The 21,798-nt window shown below is 44.5% G+C and overlaps 1 protein-coding gene across 2 annotated transcripts in view; it reads right to left on the bottom strand.

Annotated features, from left to right (window-relative positions):
* Positions 1–405: 405 nt before the first annotated feature.
* Positions 406–21,798, bottom strand: part of Maco1 (macoilin 1) — a 63,183-nt gene continuing 41,790 nt past the window's right edge. For both annotated transcript variants that reach the window (XM_041651639.1, XM_041651640.1), the window contains 5 exons: positions 13,032–13,190; positions 11,619–11,801; positions 9,667–9,787; positions 6,066–6,240; positions 406–2,233 (listed from right to left, as the gene is read on the bottom strand). In XM_041651639.1, coding sequence (XP_041507573.1) covers positions 2,031–2,233; positions 6,066–6,240; positions 9,667–9,787; positions 11,619–11,801; positions 13,032–13,190 — 841 coding nt within the window. In that variant the 3' untranslated portion in view covers positions 406–2,030. The remainder of the gene's footprint in view (positions 2,234–6,065; positions 6,241–9,666; positions 9,788–11,618; positions 11,802–13,031; positions 13,191–21,798) is intronic.

Below are 21,798 nucleotides of genomic sequence, written 5' to 3'. Positions count from 1 at the left end.
GGGAAGGAGCCAAAGAAGAGACTCTAAAGCGGTAGAGGGTAAGACAGTGCGAAGGGACTGCTTCTCGGGCTTCTCCTTCTTGGGCAGTCACCTCCAGGCCCGTTCCCGTCCGGGTCTTAAGAAAGGAGGTTACACCAGAAACAAAGACATCTTTGGCTATAATGGATGCCAGAAAAGGGGAGAAGTGGGAGGAAGGTGGATGGGGTGAATGTCTCAAGTTTAGAAATGAAGCCAGCTGGAGCTCCTGGGTGCGCACCTCTCAAATTCTGTGCCTGCTCCCTGCCCAGTGCCATCTTGACCAGAGCTGAGACAAGGTGAAAACAAGCTGGCCGCCACCTCAGCCCCAGAACCTTCTACCTTCCTGCATCCTCCTGAAATGTTAAAAAGGCAGAAGACGAGTTTATCAGTAAGAAAATGTTTATTCTTTTGAACCCCACATGGGGGAAAAAGAATGCAGCCAAGACCAAGTTTTTTAACGAAAACAGTGTCCCAAAGGCAGCAAAATGGGGGAACCTCAACACAAAGTCAGTAACAATCTTCCGTGTTTTTGCACAAAGATGGAAAAAAATCGTGACAATTCTGAGTAACACTTTCATGGTGACAGTTACACAAGATGATTCAAAATGCAAATGGCAGCAACATGCACACCTGGCTAAAGCTAGAGGTCTGTTTTACTCCAAAATAAGATCTGTGACTAAAAGGATGATTCTCTTTAATACTTCTAATTGTACTGACCGGTTTGTCCTACCTAATTTGCTTTAAATAAGATATACATGCCAATCAACAGGAAATTTTAGAACTATGTCCTTCCAGAACACACAGCACAGAAGCACAGCCGACTGATTTGGTTTCTTAATTTCCCCAAACTTCCGAATGCAACTCTACCTTGTCCCTCTTCTCCCCTGCCCGCCCCCTCCCTGACCCTTGACACACTTTCACAGGTCTGTGCAGAAGCTTTCTACCAGCGTCTGACACACGGTTGAACCAGTATTTTTGTGTAGAGTTTAGGTCTTAAAAACAAACAACAAATCCTCCTTGGCACTAGAGCTCCGGAATAGCCAAGCCCCGGTAAACCGTCCCACGTGAGATGAAGGGAGTGGAGAGCAGCGAGTGGCATGTGGGGACAGCTCCTAGACCAAGGCTTTTACAGCCATCGTTCGGCCTCTTTCACGCCCACCAGGCCGACTCCCTACAGTGCCTGGCTGGCAGCAAGCATGGAACCCTGAATGGGAAAACCCTGTGGTGGCGTGGTGACCACAGTCCAGTCACCTACCAGCTGTACAACAGGATCCACAGTGAACTCAACAAACAGAAGACAGATGACAGAAAAGGGGCCGGGGGGAGGGGAGAGCTGAAAATGATCAAGTTTCCTCTTGAGATGTCTTTTCTCAAGGTGATGCAGAGATTGCTCTCAGACGTGTTCTATAACTACACATCAATGGGAATGTCAATACTCCAAACACACCATCACACGCTTGCAAGCTAGCCTCACCCCTTAAGTCTCCCATGATGCTCCCTTGATCTGTCTGGTCCTTGCAAGGGCAATCTTTTTTCTATAACAGCAGTATTGCCTTTAATTCAGCTATGGAATCAGAGCTGTGTCGGGTCATTTAGCCCTCTTCTGCAAGAAACTTAGCTTTTGTTGTCATCGTGTGAACACAACATGCAATTTTCTTGCTTATTTAAGAACAAAACAGAGTTGAAAAGCAAAAACTGCTTTTTTTCCTTCAAGAGGAAACTATGTAAAAATATATAAAAAGGCAAAATTGGCTACTTGAAATCCAAGAATGGTTTTAATGTGTTGGCCAAGAAAAATAAACTGCAAAGTCCTGTGAGGTCTTCTAAAAACTTACAAGAACAACTGATGGGCAGTTCTAATCAGACTTGGATGTTATTTCCCCCCCCTTTAAAAATGACAACATACACAATCCCACAAAACACAATATCAACGTTTTTATCTTGACCGCCAGAGACGCTGCTTTTTTGAAGCCTTCTGGTTCCAAATGGTTGGGAAAACACACAGCTGGCCTTCATTTCTTCAGGGGCTGATAGACAGAGGCATTAGGGTCGAGTCCAGAAGGGCTTGTCTCCACAAACTTGGAAGAGTAGTGGGGGGACACGGGGCTCAGGGGACTGGCGGCAGCACTGTATGCTATGCTGGGCATGACAGCCATGACTTCGGCTATCTTTTGTTTTAGGTCCTTGATTTCCTGGTCTTTCTGAAGGATTTGCCCTGCAAGATCAAAGAGCCAGCGTAAGTGAGAAGGGAGGGCTGGTGCGCGCATGCGCGCGCGCGCACGCACGCACGCACACACCCCCCCACCCCCCACCCCTCAGCCCCATGCACTGTCTTGTAAAAGCAGACAAACTTCTGTAAAGTGCCCAATAGTATGGCATTTTTAGGCACTGTGGTTCAGATGCTATGGAAAGTGTTGACCAGTTCTTAGCTTGTGGGGTACAACAAAGTAGCAGCTTTATAGCTGCAGCTCCTGAGCTTGGATTCTCTTCTGGAAGGCTGGGCTCTGAGCATTAGACCAAGAAACATAGACTCAGGACCTTCGATCGGTCACAGGTTCTCTGACAGAAAGCAGATGACATTCTGGGATGGGTGCCCAGCTTACAGGCAAGATGCTCTCTGACCTCTGCCCAGCATTCAGCTGGCTGCTTCAGCACATCACTAGCTCAGGTCTTCGTGCAACCCCTGTGTATGTGCTAGCTGCTGAGGTTTCCTGATCACCAATCTCAATCAACGTCTGAGTCCTAGATTCTCAACACATCCCCAGCTTTCCCTTATGTTCCATAGTCTCTACAGCATCTAAAACCCAGCATGGCACAGGAGGGCTCAGTGCTCAGACATCTACCCACTTCTCACTTACAACCAAGAAGAGAGGATGCTAAGCACCATCCACTTTATGATGGACAAACAGGGAACAGGAAGCTGTAACACTTGGTCAAGTACTGCCAGTGTACTGCTAGTGACAGAGTTGGGAGCTGACTCTATATCTGGCTGTAGCACCTACATGTCCCATGGCACTCATGCCCCTCCTTGGGCAAGGACCCATCATCTCTCTGCCGGATGATGAGCTCTGTGAGGCAGTCTAGAGACTGCGCCTCTTAATTTCCCATTGCTAAATCCCTGCCCCCAGCCCAGTGGAGAGCCAAGGCTTCACAAACCATGTATCTTGTTCAGTCCATCTGCTATTAAAACAGAGCAGGACTGAAGCCAGAACCACCCTGTTCCAAAAACCATGTAATCTCCATCATGCTAATGTGCCTCCCTGATCTCCAAGGGAAAGAAAGAGGCTGTGTGTGAGCAGCCCTCACTGTGTGAAGACAACAGTGTGACTGAGAAGTGAGAAGGCTGGGTGGCATGTGTCAGAAGGACGGAGTGAGATAAGGAGTCACTCTGTAACCAGGATGAGTAACACTAACGGAAGGAACAGGTTTGGATTTGAATTACGAATCTGGATCAAATCTGGATAGGATCCGGAGGGAGGCAGTGAGAAAGCAGGAGCCAAGAGCAGGAGAAAAGATCTGCACCCTCACTTCCTTCAGGGCCCCGAAGTTTCAAGTAAACGTCAAAGAGCCACTTTCTCTTGAACACATGAACTCCAGATGAACAGGTACTTAGTGGCACCTGATAACAAGAGCTACTGTTTTTCCCAAACAGACTTCAGTCTGATTTCTTTAATTAGTAAGAATAAACACCCCAACAGTTTCAGCGTGGACCCCTCTCTCTTCCCAAGCACTTGTGGGCTAAGACTGGAGTACAGCCATGCCAGGAAGCCTGATGGCCTGGTCCCAGAGTGCTACTTCCATGTCAGGGCATCTTCTCCAAGTGTACAGATCCCAGCAGAGGGTTAGTTAAGCAGAGGTGTTCATTCCTCAGTGCTAAGCCAGACAGGAAAAAGGGCCAGTGGGAGATGAGATGCTCAGCTGCAAGGCAGAGTACCTGTCCCTGGGCACACAGACAAGGCAGCCCAATACCCACTCTTTGCCCCTGCTTAATCACTTGGCCCAAGCCTCTCAGGTGGGTTTACTAACTTCTTAGTTTCTCTCTTTTCTAAAGATTCCCAGGCATGGCTGGACGTTCCAGTGACTGCTGAATGTCCTTCACCAGGTGTCTCAGGAGCACCCACCAATCAGTGTCTAAATCAAGCACACCCCCTCCTGACTTCCTAGAAACTTTGCTCTTCTGCCTTGGTTCCAGCATCCTAATCCTCTGATCTCTAAGGCAAATCAGCTCTTTTCACACACTGTCCTCCCCTTGCTCTGTATTTCCTTAGATAGGAGACACCAGTTTTTGAACTGGCTCTGCCGCTCATCTTTCAAGCTACCATTAGAAGAGCCCGCATTCTCTGGAAGACCTACAGACCTTCAGTTTGCTTCAGTCAAGGCCTCCAGGCTTGGGGTCACCAGAGTCTGGGCCTGGATAGCCCCAAAGCTTTCTTTCCCAGTTTACACTACTCCCCCTAGACTGTGCTCCTTCCCACCATCCCCTGCTCTCAGGATTCATCCCATAAGCCTACTCACTTCTGCCTGCACGATGCCCTCTCTACTCTCCCATCTCTGCCATCCTTTCTATCTGGCTTGCCCTAAAGCAGTAATTCTCAAAATTCTCAAAATGCAGCCAGGATTCACAGGGCCCACAGGACATGAAGTACCAGAGCCCTCGGTAGTAAGCACAAGCTGGGCCTCTGGCGAACTGTGCAGAGTATAAAATAAACTAAATAAACACTAAGAGAATGCAAATATTTTCTATTAAGTCAGACAGTAAATATATATAAAAAATGTAAGACAATGACACTTTTCTCATTTTTTGGACAACAGTTATTTTCATAAAATGCTATTAATGTTAAGATATAATATGTTTGTATCATTTTAAATAGATTATTAGATGTTTTAAGTTTTAATTTATAGTAGGGAGAAACAGCTAGATAATTTACATGAAATAAATTTATCCAGGGTGCTCACTAATCTTAAGCACCTGAGCCCTGCTACCCCAGCAGACCCTGGGCTTTCTGGGATGGTGGCTTCTAGAGCTTGGCAGCTTGGGGAGTCCCTATTCAAGTGCCCTTTTACATGGACCAGGTCAACTGGCAGACAGCTTTTCTCAATATTCCAACTGATTAGGTGACTAATCAGTTTTGTGAACAAAAATCCCATTTTCTTTCCATTGGCTCTTGCCACCCACTCTCTGTCAGAAACCTCCCATGCCCTCCATGTTGTTTAAAGTTCTGAGCTCTTTCCACTGGACACTCCTACAAGACCTGGTTGCAGCTATCCCTGCCCCTCCCTGGGCCAGCAGACTAGTGAGTCTCTTCCATGCCCATGGGCTTTGCCTTCACTGTTCTGGCCTCAGTCTGCTCAAATGTTACATGTTCAAGGGCTCCTCTGTGGCTGCCATGTGACAAGAAGTCTCTTTCTTCTTCTCACTTTGTCCACTGCCCTTACAAATACCGCCATGGCTTGTTCACTGCTTGTCCATGTTGTCCATGTGTCTATCAGTTATCAGAGACACTAGCAGGTCTCAGCAATTCTCTGTTGAGTGCATGGCCTGTGCTCCAGACCGTAGATGCCTCTGTTGCTCTGCCCAAATCAATTCTAGCCTCTTGCAGCTTGGAAGGTCCCATGAAACTGTCTTCTCTGCACAGAGGCTTCTTGACCCTCACTCTCCCCATGGTCCCAACCCCTTCTCCTCATTCAGGCTCAGCTTAAACATCTGCTGCCATGCCATGACACAGCTCCATAGCCTGGTCTAGGCCCTGCCTCTCTGTCCCTACAGGTTGCACACACAATGAAGCTAATGAAGCTGCAGCTCCAGATTTTAACACTGTGCACCCCGTTGAGGAGACATCCATAGTCTTCTCTTTAAGTCCAGCACTGGACATGCTCTCGTCTCAAATAGAGCAGTAGCACAAATTGATCTGACTCCTAAGCTCAACGCTGGGCACACATGAACCAAACAGCTTAAGGAACACAGAGGTACCCTCTGGTGCAGAGCTCTGAGGGAAGGTCCACTCTATGCAGTCCTGCCACCCCACGGGGGCCTGCTGTTTTCCTACCCTGGGCAATCTCGAGCTGCCGTTTTGCATCACCCAGTGCAGAGAACAGGTCCAGCTTGATTCTCGTCTCTGCGCTGAGGCTGTTCTCCAGGTGCTGTGTCTTGTCTTGCATGGCAGAGAGTGCTGACATTAACACCTCGGTGTCCTTCTCATTTTCTTTGTACTTCCGGAGCTCCTATCAAGAGCATCAAACCAGCAATGTTATGAAATAGTTTTGGCATTGATGTGTATATATTAGCTCGAACTCACAAATTAAATCCCAGTCCTACTGGCCATCAGAACAGACAACCCTGACACTGTGTGTTTACACGTCACTCTTAGAGCATATGCCATGCAATATTCAGATTCTCACATGGCTTCCAAATCAAGGACTCTTGCAAGACTGACTCAGCAGACGCTGCTCTTCTTAGCAAGGAGTGCCTTATGCTGCAGTCACATTTCTAAAAATGTGGCTAAAAAAATTGCAGAAATATTTGTTATTTTGATAAGGCAAACTTAGAAAAACCCATTTACAGTAGTTGGTAATATAGACAGTAAGTATTAAACTTGATTCTTTTTTTGTTGTTGTTGAAAGATGGTGAAAACCTGCTAGGATGAGAGGCAGTGCCTCCATGCCTGGCCTGATTTTTTTTTTTTTTTTTTTTTTTCCCCCGAGACAGGGTTTCTCTGTGTAGCTTTGGAGCCTGTCCTGGAACTCACTCTATAGACCAGGCTGGCCTCGAACTCACAGAGATCTGCTTGCCTCTGCCTCCCGGGTGCTGGGATTAAAGGCAAGCACCACCACCAACCAGCCTCAATCTTTTTAAAGATAGAAAACCAAACTTATTTCAGAGAACTCAAGAATACAGAAAAATTGAAAGTTAACCATAATCTTTTAATATACTGAAATCATAGCATATGTACGATGCTAGATAAAGCCTTTTAAAAAGCAAAAACTTAAGATTATTTCAACTAGTCAGGTTTCTAAGTGCTGGGTTACAGGCATGTACCACCACACCTGGCTGGGAAAAAAACCCTTTTGATGGCTCAATGATACTTCTGTATGTACACATCCAGAATGTACCTTAAGCAAATATCTGCCCCATTATCAAAACTGTTTCCTTCTTTTTTATGTTTGCACCTCTACACCACCACACTAAATAAGGTGTCAGTCACTGATGAGGTCTTGCCTTTAAAATCCTATGCTGGGATGATAGCCCACACCTATAATCTCAGCACGTGGTAGGCTGAAGCAGAAGGATTGCCATTAGTTTGAGGCCAACCTGGGAACCTGGGTCACATAACAAGACCCTGTGTTTATGCAAAACAAAAATTCTTTACCAATTTCACAGGCGAGAAGTCATTGCTAACTTTTAAATTCATGTCATTATTGGTTAATAAAAATTTAAATGTTTAAAGGATTTAAAAAACATTTTAAATAGTACATTAATTTTAATTTAAAAAAAATTAATTTTACTTGAATGTATATGTATCTGAGAGTATGTATGTGCACCATGTGCTTGCAGGAACATGTGGAAGTCAGGAGGGGTCAGATTGGCTGAACCAGAGTTACAGTTGTAAGACATCAAATAGAAAATGGAACCTGGGTCTTCCATCTCTCCTTCACCATGTGGGTAACTGAGGCCATCAGGATTGGCAGTAAGCATGGTGAGCCATGTTGTTGATCCTGAAGATCCACTTTTAGAGCATGTGTTTCTTCTGTAAATCATCTGTGTTCTCCAGTTCTCTGAATATGTTGGTAACTTTCATCAGCTATTTATACTCTAAAAGTGCTACTTTGGGGGTGGGGTTCGAGACAGGGTTTCTCTGTGTAGCTGTGGAGCCTACCATGGAACCTACTCTGTAGACCAGGCTGGCCTCATATTCACAGAGTACTGCCTCTGCCTCCCGAGTGCTGGGTGTAAAGGTGTGCACCACCACCACCACTTGGCATAAAAGTGCTATTTTTAATACTCATTGATACCTGTATTTTTTGTTTATGTTTTGTTTGTTTGAGACAGCTTCTCTGTATAGCCCTGGCTGTCCTGAAACTCACTCTGTAGAATAGGCTGTCCTGGAACTCACAGAGATCCCCTTGCTTCTGCCTTCCAAGTGCTGAGATTAAAGTATATGCCACTATTCTCAGTGAATATCTCTCTTATTTTTAAAATTTTTTTGTATCTTTAGTGTATGAATGTTTTGCCTGCAATGTATATCTATTTGCCACATGTGAGCCTGGTCCTTGGGGAGGTCAGAAGAGGGCATTAGATCCTCACAGAGGCAGCTGTGAGCCACTCTGTAGGTGCTGGGAATTGAACCCAGGTCCTCTGCAGAGCAGCCAGTGCTCCTGACTGCCTAGTGACCTAATTTTCCAGGGCCTCCTCCCCAAGTGTCTCTTTTTTAAAAAAATAATAATTTATTTACTTTTATTTCATTTACACTGGTATTTTGCGGGCATGTATGTCTGTGTGAAGGTGTCATATCTTGGAGTTAGAGACAGTTGTTAGTTGCCATGTAGATGCTGGAATTTGAACTGGAGTCCTCTAGAAGGGCAGCCAGTGCTCTTGACCATCCAATGACCTATCTCTCCAGCCTCCGGAGTATCTCTATCTTATTCAACTCTTTTTGGCTGTTGTTTATGAGTTTGTTTAAAGGTTTTTTTTGTTTTTTTGGGTTTTTTGTTTTGTTTTGTTTTGTTTGAGACTGGATTTCTCTGTAGCTTTGGAGCCTGTTCTGAAACTAGCACTTATAAACCAGGCTGGCCTCAAACTCACAGAGATCCACCTGTTTCTGCCTCCCAAGTGCTGGAATTAAAGGCGTGTGCCACCACCGCCCGGCTTGTCTACAGTTTTTATGCTTGGAAAGTCTTCTTGTGTCTCAAGATCAAATAGTACTTTATTTTCCCCTATCTTTCTTTTTCTACATTCAACTCTTTATTTGAAATTTCTTTTTCTGTGTTAGTAAAGCTCTAATTTTATTCCCCACTTGTTCAATTATTCAAAATCCTTTTACTAGCTCATCTTGTCCTTTCCTGCCATTATCTAAAGCCACCTTTACTACATACTTAAGCTCCGTCTCAAATCATCCATTACTCCCCTGGCTTGCCAGTGTTTTCCTATCAGTCTCATACAATTTAAATTACTATGTTCTTTACAAAATGACATCAATTTAAAATGTCACCTTGAAAAGCTGTTACCAAGTTCTTGGTTAAGGTACACAACCCACAAAGCTAGTTAGTTATCTATGTCCACAGCACTGGCATCTTTCCTCCTCATGTTCAGTACCACCTGCCTAGTCAGAGCCACCACATGGCTGTGGACAGGTCAGGAAAGATCTAAGGAGAAATGCAGGTCCCATAGGAATTAACCTTGTCTACAGCCTTAAAAAGCTAAAGGCATGCCTGCTAAGACAGATTCTGAGCTGATACGTGCAGCAGACTGTCAAAATTTGCAGCTCATGTTAGAACCTGGCTGCATCAAACAGAACAAGGTTGGAACTCTAAGTCTCCTGTGTAGATGATGAGACAGAGGTCTGGTGCGAGGTGCTGATCTACACTGGAGCACATACACTGGCAGGCTGGAGGGGACTGGGTGATGGAAGGCGCTTCCCACCTCCTCCTCACCTGAACCTTCAGTTCCAGTTCCCTGATCTGCTCCTCTTTCACCTTCATGTCCATTGTGAGCTTCTTGCCCTCAGCTTCTAGCTCTCTGATCCGACTCCGTAAGGTTTCGGTGCACTCTCCCCTTTTGAAAAAGACAGAGGAAACAAGGTTTATAGTTTCCCCTATCATAGGAGATTGGTTTGAAGACCACTGTGGATACAGAATCTACCCATGCTCAAATTCCTCATATAAAATAGCAGTTTCTGCATAGACTGTCTATAACGCCATCTCTAAATTACTAATAGCCAGCACAATGTGAACTAGATGAAGTGTTGTAGCTGTGCTAGGTTAGGGCTGATGACAAGAAACCATGTGTTTATGCTTTGCAGTCTAGCTTCTCCAGTGGAGACAGAATTTAACATGTAGCACATACTGGCCTTGATCTTGCTATCCTCCTGCCTCAGCCCTTTATCACAGCCATCCCCACCACACCCAGCTCTCAAGTACTCTCTGTAGTTGACTCCATCTGTGGAGCTGGCAGGTAGGCAGAGTGCGCTTACTGCAGGACTTACACACTCGTCTTAGGTTCTAGGCTCTGCATGATGATTATTATAATTTTCCCCCAAGACAGGGTTTCTCTGTGTAACAGTCCTGGGTGCCCTGGAGCTCACTCTGTAGACCAGGCAGGGCTCAAACTCAGAGATCCGCTTGCCTCTGCCTTCGAGTGCTGGGTTTAAAAGCATGCACCACCACAACCTGGTGGGTCTGCCCAATTTTAACTTTTGGCTCAATATGCTTCTTCCCACTATTATTTGAAAATTTCAACAATGATCTAAAATAATTATTCTTTCTTTTTTTTTTTTTTTTTTTGAGACAAGGCCTCTCTATGTGCCCCTGGCTGACCTGAAACTCACTTTGTGGACCAGGTTGGGCTCAAACTTATAAAAAGATCTGTTTGCTTTTGCCTCCCAAGTACTGGGATTAAAGGTATGGTCACCATACCCAGCTTTTTTTTTTTTTTTTTTTTTTTTTGGTAGTTTTTCGAGACAGGGTTTCTCTGTAGCTTTGGAGCCTGTCCTGGAACTAGCTCTTTTAGACTAGGCTGGCCTCGAACTCACAGAGCTCCGCCTGCCTCTGCCTCCTGAGTCCTGGGATTAAAGGCATGTGCCACCACCACCCGGCCATGCCCAGCTATTTTTAAATCTGTATTGTGTCTGTGTGTACTATGGAGGCCAGAGGTCAACCTCAGGTGTTATCCCTCAAAAGCCACCCACCTTGTTTTCTGAAATGGGGTCTCTGGGAAGCTGGTCAGTGAGTCCCAGGGATCTGCTATCCAGGACTCCCCAGTGACAGGACACAAATGTGCACTACCTCACCTGCCTTTTTATTAGGTTGCTGAGCATGCCACCCCATTTTTTTTTTTTTTTACATGGGACTGAAGACAGGTCCTTATGCTCGCACTTCAAGCACTGTGTAACTGAGCTATCTCTTCAGCCCTCTAAAATACTCAGGGGTTGGAGAGAGGCTCAGCAGTTAAGAGCACTTACTGTTCTTTCAGAGGATCCACACTTGATTCCTAGCAGCCACATGATAGCTCACAGCCCTCCAGCACTCCAGTTCTAGGAAATCTAATGCCTTCATGGGTACCACACACATGGCGCAGACATACATGAGGTAAAATACTCATATACAAAAAATAAATTAAATATATTAACCTAAAAACAATTTTAAGCTCCTCAAAATCATCCATATCTGTGTTGGAAGCACTAACAGTCTTGTGAAGAACAGACTGCAGATGAGTCTCAGAGCATTTAGATACCACACAGAAAAGGAGAGGAAGCTTGTCGGGAGTATGGGGTAGGGTGAGTCCTTCATCACTCAGAAATGAAAGGTTGGAGAGCAGTGTGAGCTGAAACAAAGTAATCCATCCACACAAACCCCCAACCTTGATTACCACAGTGAAATGGACATACCTAGATGCGGCAGCAAAGGCAACAGCCCGTGCAGCAGTGGCTTCTTCTAACTTCTTCCTCTTTTTCTCCTCCATTAACTGTTTTTCTACAAAGCTTCGGGCTTCCTGCTCAGCTTTTAGCTTTTTCTCCAGCTGGCTGATATTCTGCTTGTCTTTTTGCTTCATTTGTACAGCATTATGTAACCTATGTGGAAATGATTGTCACACAGAATCTTCTGATAGAGAGATTCACCATGAATCCAGAGAACCACTGCCTCTATGCAGCCTGTTAGGCAGCTGTACATGGGAGGTTCACACAGCAAAGTATCAACTTCCAGAGTGCCAGAGAAAACACATGGTCATTACTACTTAACGGCTTCTAAACACTAATAAGCTACCTGCTTTATGTAACCCAGAGCCAGCCCTGCCCGCCATGTTAGGTGATCTATAGCAAGCAGGCAGAAGACACTGCTATTAAGAGTCTACCAGAGCAGGAGGTGACTGCAGAGTTCATTCCAGTGCTCCAGTACACTGGGAAAGAAACAGTCAGACCAAAAACAGTCCTGTCCAATCTAAAGTGGGTGGGAGGGGAAGGTGTTCTTCTTTTTTTTTTTTCTTCAGTTTTTTTTTTTTTTAGGCAAGGTCTTAGTCTGCAGCCTAGGCTGGCTTTGAACTTGAGGCAATACTCCTGGCTCAGCCTCTTGAGCTGTGGAATTATAGGTGTGCACTACCACACTGGCCCTTCTAAATTACAGCCATGCAGCAGCCTTTCTTTGAAAAAAGGTGCAAGGCCTTTTCTCATGCCATTAAATTTCCTCCAGCTTCACAGGGCAAAGTGAGGGAGCTAGTCACCAGAGGCCAATGCTGAGAACTGCAGAAGTTGCTCAGAATGATGGAAGGGTTTCATGCATGTTGTACCCTAGTGTTAGAGCTAACTCCTAGAACTATGAGTGTAATCTTCATGGTGAAGCCTGTGAGGCATCACTGCTACAGAAATACAGTGCTTAGAGACTGGCGAGATAACCTTACACTCAGTCAGCAACTAACCCCAAAATGAATTTAAGGGAATTCACACAGAAGAGCAGGCTGCTGTTTGTCTCTTCAAATAAAACCAAAGCTCAATGTCATTTTTAGTTCTGACATTCATGTTCTCATTCTTAGGAAAGGATCAAGATTTTCAAACAGTAGCAGAACTCCTTATCAAGGTTACTTACCACAAAAGCTTAATAACTAATATTAAATAATTAAATAACATTACAAAGTAAAATAATATTAATAAACTCTTGTTGGATTGAAGTGTAGACTTGATGAGAATACTCAGCATCTACCAGTCAGTCAGCAGAAAATATTGGGCCATGTCTCCTGGTCGACCTGAGTCTGTGTGCCCCCCTGGTAACAGGAGGCACTGCCCGAGGCTGATGTGGCACACACTCACTTATTCTGCAGCAGCTCGTTCTCCTGCCGGAGCTGGCCCATTTCTGAGCGGATCCCTCGCTCCGTGTTTGAGAGAGAGCTGATCTGACCACGCAGCTCTTGCTCCACTTGCCGGCTGGCTTGCAAGTCAGCCTTCAGCTTTTTAATGTCTTGCTCCAGCCTAGGAAGGGAGAAAGGGAAATTTTCATCTGGGAAAGGGCCCAAGGGCTCATCGAGGGTCCTCGCTGGACTGATACCTGCGATATGCTTACTTCTATGGCATGACTCCCTTCACAGGAGTCCATGGCTGTGACACTGCGAGTACCTGAGCTGTGTGTAAAGGAAGAGAGAAAAAGAAGGGTTAAACACTAAGGTCCCCTCTCCACTGCTGACTTCCTTAGCAAGTTAAGTCTGCCAAAATAATGACCTCAAGCCACTGACTTTGCTTTTCCACACTCTCCTAAATCAGACTGCACTGTGATTGTGTCCCCACCTTCCTGGAGGGGCTACCAGAACACAGGATCCCCATCCATCTCCTGAAAGTGCTAGCCCCTTGTTAAGGAACATTCACACTTTTGGTGATTATGGCAGAAGAGCTCATTAAGGCTCCACAACAGAAGGGATGAGTAAGAAACTATGGGCTAAAACCTACCTTACTCTGCCATTCCTTACTTCTTGCTCCATCGAGCCAATAATAATGCTATTTTCCGTGATGTGCACTAGGGCTCTACACATAAACAAGCAGTGAAAGGAACAAAAGGGCAACATCAAGTCCCTTCTTCACAGGAAGGTTTTATAATTTCAATAGAGGCCAAAAAATAGATGATTAAATAATCAGACTGTAACACAAAGGCTGCAGTTAGACACATACTAGCAGGAAGAACAGCAACAACCACGGTTCCTCACTGCTCCCTACAGTTACAGTAATGTGCACTAATCGGCAGACCTAAGGGCCACCTGCAACGATCACTCCTATTTTTCCCAGATGAAGAAATATAGGTAAGAAAAATCCCAGACAGTGACCCCTGGATCCATTCTCTTTCCCATCAGCTTGCCCACAGTACAGAAGTGCCATCTGTGCTCTGCGGAGCCTGAGAAAGGCTGGGCAGAGGATGGGAATGGTTAGTAGCTTTCACATAAGCAGTTCGGAAGAAGGGTTCTAAAAGGAGTGGGCATACTCAAAACTTCAGCCGCATCAACAGTCATGTGTATTCAGAGACAAGTCCTCAGTTTGGTGCCTGAGGAGGACTATAGCAGAAACAGCAGGGAAGGCTTAGATGGGTCTGTGACAGCAGAACTGAGGGTCAAGCCTAGGATGCACACATGTGAAGCTCTGAGAAGAGGCATTTTTCTACCGAGATGCAAATGTCCAGATGGACAAACATCAGTTTGCTTTAGTTTTTGTATGCAGAAACTCAATCCTAGGTTTTAAAGAAAACCTGGGGGGCTGGAGAGATGGCTCAGAGGTTAAGAGCATTGCCTGCTCTTCTAGGGGTCCTGAGTTCAATTCCCAGCAACCACATGATGGTTCATAACCATCTGTAATGAGGTCTAGTGCCCTCTTCTGGCCTTCAGGCATACAAGCAGACTGAATATTGCATACATAATAAATAAATAAATAAATAAATAAATAAATAAATAAATAAAATTATTGAAAAAAAATAAAGAAAACCTGGGGCCTTGCTTATGCTAAGCCACACTCAACCACTGAATTACCCCAACACCTGTTAAAACTCATTGTGTGCTTCTAATCCAGCATACTAACAGAATTAAGACTTATGGGGGGCAATAGATCTCTCTTTGGAGCTTTTAGCTCCACAGACTACAAACACATATGTTTTTTTAAAAAGATTTATTTATTATGCATACAATATTCTGCCTATATGTATATATACATATACAGAAGAGGGCACCAGATCTCATTCTAGATGGTTATGAGCCACCATGTGGTTGCTGGGAAACTCAGGACCTCTGGAAGAACAACCAGTGCTCTTAACCACTGAGCCATCTTTCCAGCCCCAAAGATGTTTTATTAAGTACAAAGTCCTCAGAAATTAATACTCAGTCAGTAATGTTCCCTGGACTCTCAGAGAAAAACAAAGAACAATTTTCTTCCCCTACCTACCATTAGACAACCTAAAAACAAGCTTCAAGGCTCCAGTCATGTTGTAGGTGCAGTCACAGTGTTCCATTCTGGGTGTGAGAGTCTGGCCTAGAAACCTCGAGTTCCAGTAGCACTGCCTGGTCTCCTGCCAGGGCTTACTCCTTGGGGAAGGGCCAGAGGTCCACATCACACCACACTGTCCCCATCACCAGGGTTATTCCAGTTCAGTGTACTCTCAGATCAGCACTTAGACCGTAGCCATGCTGTCCCTCATTCACCTGAAGTAACCCAAGGGCTATATTCCAAACAGGTTGGTTTGTGTCGGGTTCATTACATTAAGAAGTCTCACTGAAGGGACGTTAGCCTCACAGAGGAAGAACTGCACTGTCTGTGGTGAAAAGGCAAGTTCCTCACTGAGGACAGAGACAATATGGTCTTGGAATGGGCTCTATCATTGGGCTTCCAATGGCCCCGCTGCCAACTCCATGACCCGGGCAAGGAAGACACACAGTCTTGCTGTTTCCTAACCTGCAGCTGACCGTCTCTACAGTTCCTCCCTCTTGCTCTAGGATTTCTTGGCCTGACACACTTACAAATGGCTGCTAAGCTGCACTAGATGCAGACATGGGATCTGGTTCCACAGCACAGCCTGCCACTGGAGACAAAGGAAAACTTCCTCCAGAGGCTACATTTTAATAATTTTGTAGTTACCACTGTCTTTCACTTTAAAAATCTTTTTTTGTTTTGGTTGGTTGGTTTTTCCCTGAGACAGGGATTTTGTGTTGCCCTGGCTGTCCTGGAACTTGTTCTGTAGACCTGGCTGGTCTCAAACTTGCAGAGAAATCACAGAACTTGGCCTCTGACACTCAAGAGCTGGATTATAAGACATTTGCCACCACGACCCAGCTCATCTTAAAATCACTAAAAACCGGCTGAAGAGAGACGGCTCAGCAGTTAAGAATACTGGCTGCTCTCACAAAGGTCCTGAGTTCAATCCCCAGCAACCAGATGGTGGCTCACAACCATCTATAAAGAGATCTGGTGCCCTTTTCTGACCTGCAGGTGTACATGCAGGCAGATCACTGTATCCATGATAAATAAATCTTTTTTTTATAAAAAAAAATCTCTAAAATCCTATTTTCCTACCACAAACTAAGAATAATAATCTTCACTCTGTTTTGAAGTTTCTGGAAAATTGCAATAATCTAAAGAGTTTTAAGAACAAAAGATACAAACATAATTTTTGTAAAACATAAAACACAGTGCTTTAAGAAAATGTTTCCACTTATTTATTTAGTATGTACATTTACATGTGTGCACGTGTGGAGGTCAGAGGTCAAGTTCTGCGAGATTTTCTCCTCTTCCAGTGTCGAGTTCCACTACTCAAGCCATCAGCTTGGCAGCAGTGCTTTTCCCTCTGATCCATCTCACTGGTCTCCCACAATGACTTTTTAGAAGTGAAATTCTGTGAGAATTTTGTCGAAGCCAACCCAGCATTACTACACAACGAAAACAAAGTTACAAAAATGTGTTCCCTTTGTTTAAAGCAACACAAGAACCACTTCAGAAGTATACACTTATGTAAGATATATACACTCTTGTGTGTCTATGTCACACTGTGGTGGGAAACTGCTCGCTTGGGCTGTTGAGGTTGAACTCGGGGCTTCTCGCATACTAGACTTCTCTCATTGAGCCACATTTCTAGCCCTGGAAATGGTTTCTTTATTTTTACTTACTTATTTTTAAGGCAGGAACTTACAATATAGCCCAGGATAGCCTGAAATTTAAAATGTAGAGCGAGCTGGGCTCACAGACCCAACTGCCTCTGTCTCCAGAGTGCTATGATTAGAAATGGTTTATTTTGAAAATACAAAACTTATAAAAATATTATATTTCACCGGGCGGTGGTGGCGCACGCCTTTAATCCCAGCACTGGAGAGGCAGAGGCAGGCGGATCTCTGTGAGTTTGAGGCCAACCTGGTCTAACAAGAGCTAGTTCCAGGACAGGCTCCAAAGCTATAGAGAAACCCTGTCTTGAAAAACAATGTACACACACACACACACACACACACACTATTATATATAGTATTTCTTATAAGAAATAGAACTAGCCAAGCAGTGATGGCATAGAGTTTTAATCCCAGCACTCAGAAGGCAGAGGCAGGAGCATCTCTATGAGCTCAAGGCCAGCCCGGTCTACAGAGCGAATTCCAAAGATAGGCTCCAAAGCTACACAGAGAACTCCTGGAACTATTGTCACTAGCTTCACCCAGAATTACTGTTTTCAAACTGCTACAGTAAACTGAGTTAAGATCAGTGTTCCTGTCAGAGAAACACTGGACTTGAGAATCACAGCCTAATGACACAAGTTAATGTGCTAATAGCAATTCTCAGGAACCTCAAAAACTCATAATCCAAACATCTCAAACGCTGACAAAATAAACTATTAGCTAAAAGTCAGGCCGAGCTGTACAGCAAAACCTTGGCTCAAAAACACAAGTCAAAACTTACCATGAGTAATTGTTCATGGACTCTCTACAGAAAACCTTAACTCTGAAATTAAATTTTTACTGAAATAGCTGGCAAAATGATTGACAATCTCTTACTGGATTTAACTCCCCCCACCACCCGGAAACAGGGGTTCTCTGCAGCTTCGGAGCCTGTCCTGGAACTGTAGACCTATGCCTCCCGAGTGCTGGGATTAAAGGTGTGCACCACCACTGCCCAGCCTGCATTTAACATTTTACTGTGAGGATGAGACCCACTCAGCATCAAAAAACTCTAACCAAAAAATTTAAAATGTAAATAACTTGCACTCCTCTTGTCTGAGCTAAATCGCACATCTTGAATTTGGTATAATTCTTTCCTATGAGTCTTTTTTCTACTTTTCATACATGTTGTTATATTTATAATGAAGGTGAGTTACACATATACAGTTTGCATATCAGATGTACCTTTGCCTACTCACAGACATCTTCCTTAAACTACTGCACAGTGCTCCACTGTATGGGGCTAGTGATGGGTAAAGGTACTTTGATGGAGGAAGGTCATTGGTTAAATAAAAAGAAACTGCTTGGCCCTCATTGGTTAGAAGATAGGTGGGAGGAGTAAACAGAACAGAACGCTGGGAGGAAGAGGAAGTGAGCTCAGACTCCACAGCTCTCCTCTCGGGAGCAGACACCTCAGAGAGACGCCATGCTCCGCTCTCCCGGGCAGATGCGATTTGGCTCCGACCCAGGATGGACCTAGAATCTTCCCAGTAAGACCGGTGCTCACAGATTATTAGAGATGGGTTGATCGGGATATCAGAATTAGCCAGTAAGGGCTAGAGCTAAAGGGCCAAGCGGTGTTTAAAAGAATACAGTTTCCGTGTAATTATTTCAGGGCATAACCTAGAGCTAGCCATGTGGGCGGCCGGGTGCCAGGGACGCAGCCCCGCCGCTCTTATTACTACAGTACTTTCCGGAACCCACACCATGAAAGGAGAGAACCAACTTCCAGGAGTTGTCCTCTGACCTCCACACACATACCACCACATCATCAGCACATTCCCTTACATAAACACATGATAAATAAATGAGAAAAAGTTCCACTGTATAATGTACTTACACAGCCTCCCTCCTTCTTTTTAGATAGGGTCTCGCTCTATATATAAAATCCTGGCTGGTCTGGAACTCATCTTATAGACCAGGATGTCCTTGAACTCAAGAGATTAGCCTGCCTCTGCCTCCTGAGTACTGGGATTGACATGTACCATCATTTCCAGCTACTCTATTTTCTAAAATATGGCTCAGTTGTTTTATCTGCTTAATAGAAGGACGGATGCTGGGGATTTTAAGAGAACTATGTGAATTAGGAAACTGAACTAATCAATCAGCCAAGTGCCAGGAATATTTATTAAGCAGATGTGACTATCTGTCATCATGGCACATTTAACTCCCTTGGTGAAGGTCACACTTCCCTAGGTAAAACGCACACATACCATTTACTGTATGAATTAAGAAGCTCTGATTAAGTTAAGAGGTTGATGTGATATCTTCAAATGTACTCAATACAGTCTATTCAAATGCCAATAGCAGTTGCCAATAACTTAAACTAGAAGCAAGTGACTAGAGAGAAAACTTGTTTTCAACCCTCAAAAATAACAGTTTATAACCCTCAAAAATAATTCCAGTGGGCTGAAGAGATGATTCATCGGTTAAGAGCACTGGTTGCTCTTCCAGAAGTCCTGAGTTCAATTCCCAGAAACCATCTATAATGAGATTCAGTGCCCTTTTCTGTCCTGCAGGCAGAACACTGTATACATGATAAATAAATCTTCAAAAAAAATAATAATGATTTCAGTAAGCAAGGATGAAAAGATGGTGGATAGTAATTCCCATACCATACTTGAACCTCCTTGTCTCAAAACTAAGCCTGTTCTATCCTGTCAGGGATTCTGAAGGGATGAAGTGAACTTTTCCAAGAAGTGGTAGTCTCATCAAGCCTGGGTCTGCCCTGTGGAACTGCCACTCTGGACAGATCAGTCTAGAGTCTAACCTGTTCCTCACTGGGTCATGACAACCTGTTAGTTACTCCACAGACACTTGGAAAGATTCAAAGGCTATGGAAGCTCTGAAGCACTCACTTGGCTCATCATAGCTGGGACCAATCTACAGAAGCACTCCCACAGGTCCCCAGGCCAGGATGCGATGCAGGGCACCTAGGATGCAAATCTGCCAAGCTGAGGGCTCCTCTTACCTACTCTAACCTTTATCTGTTCCCCAATCCTACCCAAGAAAGCAGGCTCTTAAGTAGTTAATAATTAGTTAACTTCAAGAGGAAAGATTCACATTTTAAGGGAATCTCCAGACTGGCTGGAGGAATGAAGTGCAGATGATAGCAGCAGGCAAGGTAAAGAACCCTCCACCCCTTCACAGTTCTCAAGTGCCAGCTTATACTTGGAAAGGATATTTTAAATATCTAAAAAGGTAGGGCGATCCAGAATCTAAATGTCTGTATTTCTCTGGTGACTACCTTGAATCACACACCACAACAAAGACTCGAACTTGGCTGAAGTCTAAAGGTCTCTAATGGTGCTATCAAAAACCTCAAGCTTTTATAAAGCCTGACTGAGCACAGAGAGGCTGAAGGCATGGTGTAGTATGTTTTGACAAAATGAAGATCTGTGAGAAACAAGCTGATCTTTTCTAAATAGGAATTTACCAAGAGGGTAGGGGGAACTCCAACCACTCTAGGAGTCATGCACAACCATGTGTCTCTGTAGGCTGCTGGCTTCTAGACCATTCCCTGCTTCTAGTGGCAAACGAAAGGGTGTCTGAAAGCCATGTCTAAGACTTGTAACTGAGGCAGGTTTCATTACTGATCTGTTCCCAGACACCTACCTGTAATTGTACTCTAGGAACAGAGAATCCCAACCACTTTACAAGGCCCGGTTATAAGAGGAACAAAAGTCAAACAAACTCCAGCACTATGTGCTCATAGTGCCTTCTGGTGGAGCCTTAGGGCCTCATGGTCAGTGGCAGTGCTCACTGCTTTGCATTGGACGCCTGCCATTCTGCTGTTGAATTTGCTTGTGTATACATGTCTTATTCTTTTTTTCCCCCTTCTTTTTTTTTTGTTTTTTGTTTTGTTTAGTTTTTGGTTTTGGCTACATTCTTTGAAGCCTGAAACTATCCATGCTAAAACATTCATGCCACTAGTCCTCACACGGTGTTCCTCAATGTCCCTACTCAGTACTTCGGACCAGTGTTGTACCTCTGGAAGTAATACAACCACAACTGATGGCCAGATTTTCTTTTTCCTTTCTTTTCTTTTCTTTTTTTTTTGTTTGTTTTTTGAGACATGGTTTTCCAGTACCTACAGAGTCAGGAATGGAACTCGCTCTGTAGACCAGGCTGGCTTCAAACTCACAAGAGATCCATCTGCCTCTGCCTCCTGAGTGTTGGGATTAAAGGTATGCACCACCATCGCCTGGCAATGGCAACGTTAGGAGTCAGGGTAAATGTGTTTGCTTGTGAAGAAGGCAGGCGCACATGAAAAGAACCAATGGAGAACCTCATCCAGATAAGTACTAATGCCATCAGTAGTTCCTTGTGCATTTTAATTGAAGAAGGCAGGGCTTGTAGGTAAAACAAAGAAGAAATCCAGACAACCCTCCATACCAGTTTCCACTCCCTTTTCAGTCACTCACACTGACAGCACAGGCAGCCAGGGGTCTGTCAGGGTGAAGTGTATGCCATGCATGTGGTGGACACGCCCCTCCTTATGTGAGGTCTACACTGACTGGAAGCTGCTCTGATACAGTTTATCAACCACAGTTTTGCAAATACCAAAGTGAAGCTGCCTTTTTTTTTTAAAGATTTATTTATTTATTATGTATACAACATTCTGCCTCGATGTATGCCTGCACGCCAGAACAGGGCGCCAGATCTCAGTACAGATGGTTGTGAGCCACCATGTGGTTGCTGGGAACTGAACTCAGGACCTCTGGAAGAGCAGCCAATGCTCTTAAACTCTGAGCCATCTCTCCAGCCTCAAGCTGCCTTGTGCCTACTGCTGGACACCAATTGCTTACCAGGCACAAATGCCCAAAAATAAACAACATCCTGAAAACCTGACAATTAAGTGAAACTGTTACAAAGTATCTGTTCCATCAATGCCAAACACAAACAGTAAACACATT

This window comes from Microtus oregoni, unplaced genomic scaffold (genome assembly GCF_018167655.1).
Source record: "Microtus oregoni isolate MIOR12 unplaced genomic scaffold, Mior012 000005F_ref0000423, whole genome shotgun sequence".
In the NCBI taxonomy this organism is placed as follows: Eukaryota; Metazoa; Chordata; class Mammalia; order Rodentia; family Cricetidae; genus Microtus; species Microtus oregoni.
Note: the sequence above shows the minus strand (reverse complement) of the source record. Positions and strands in the feature narration are given on the sequence as shown.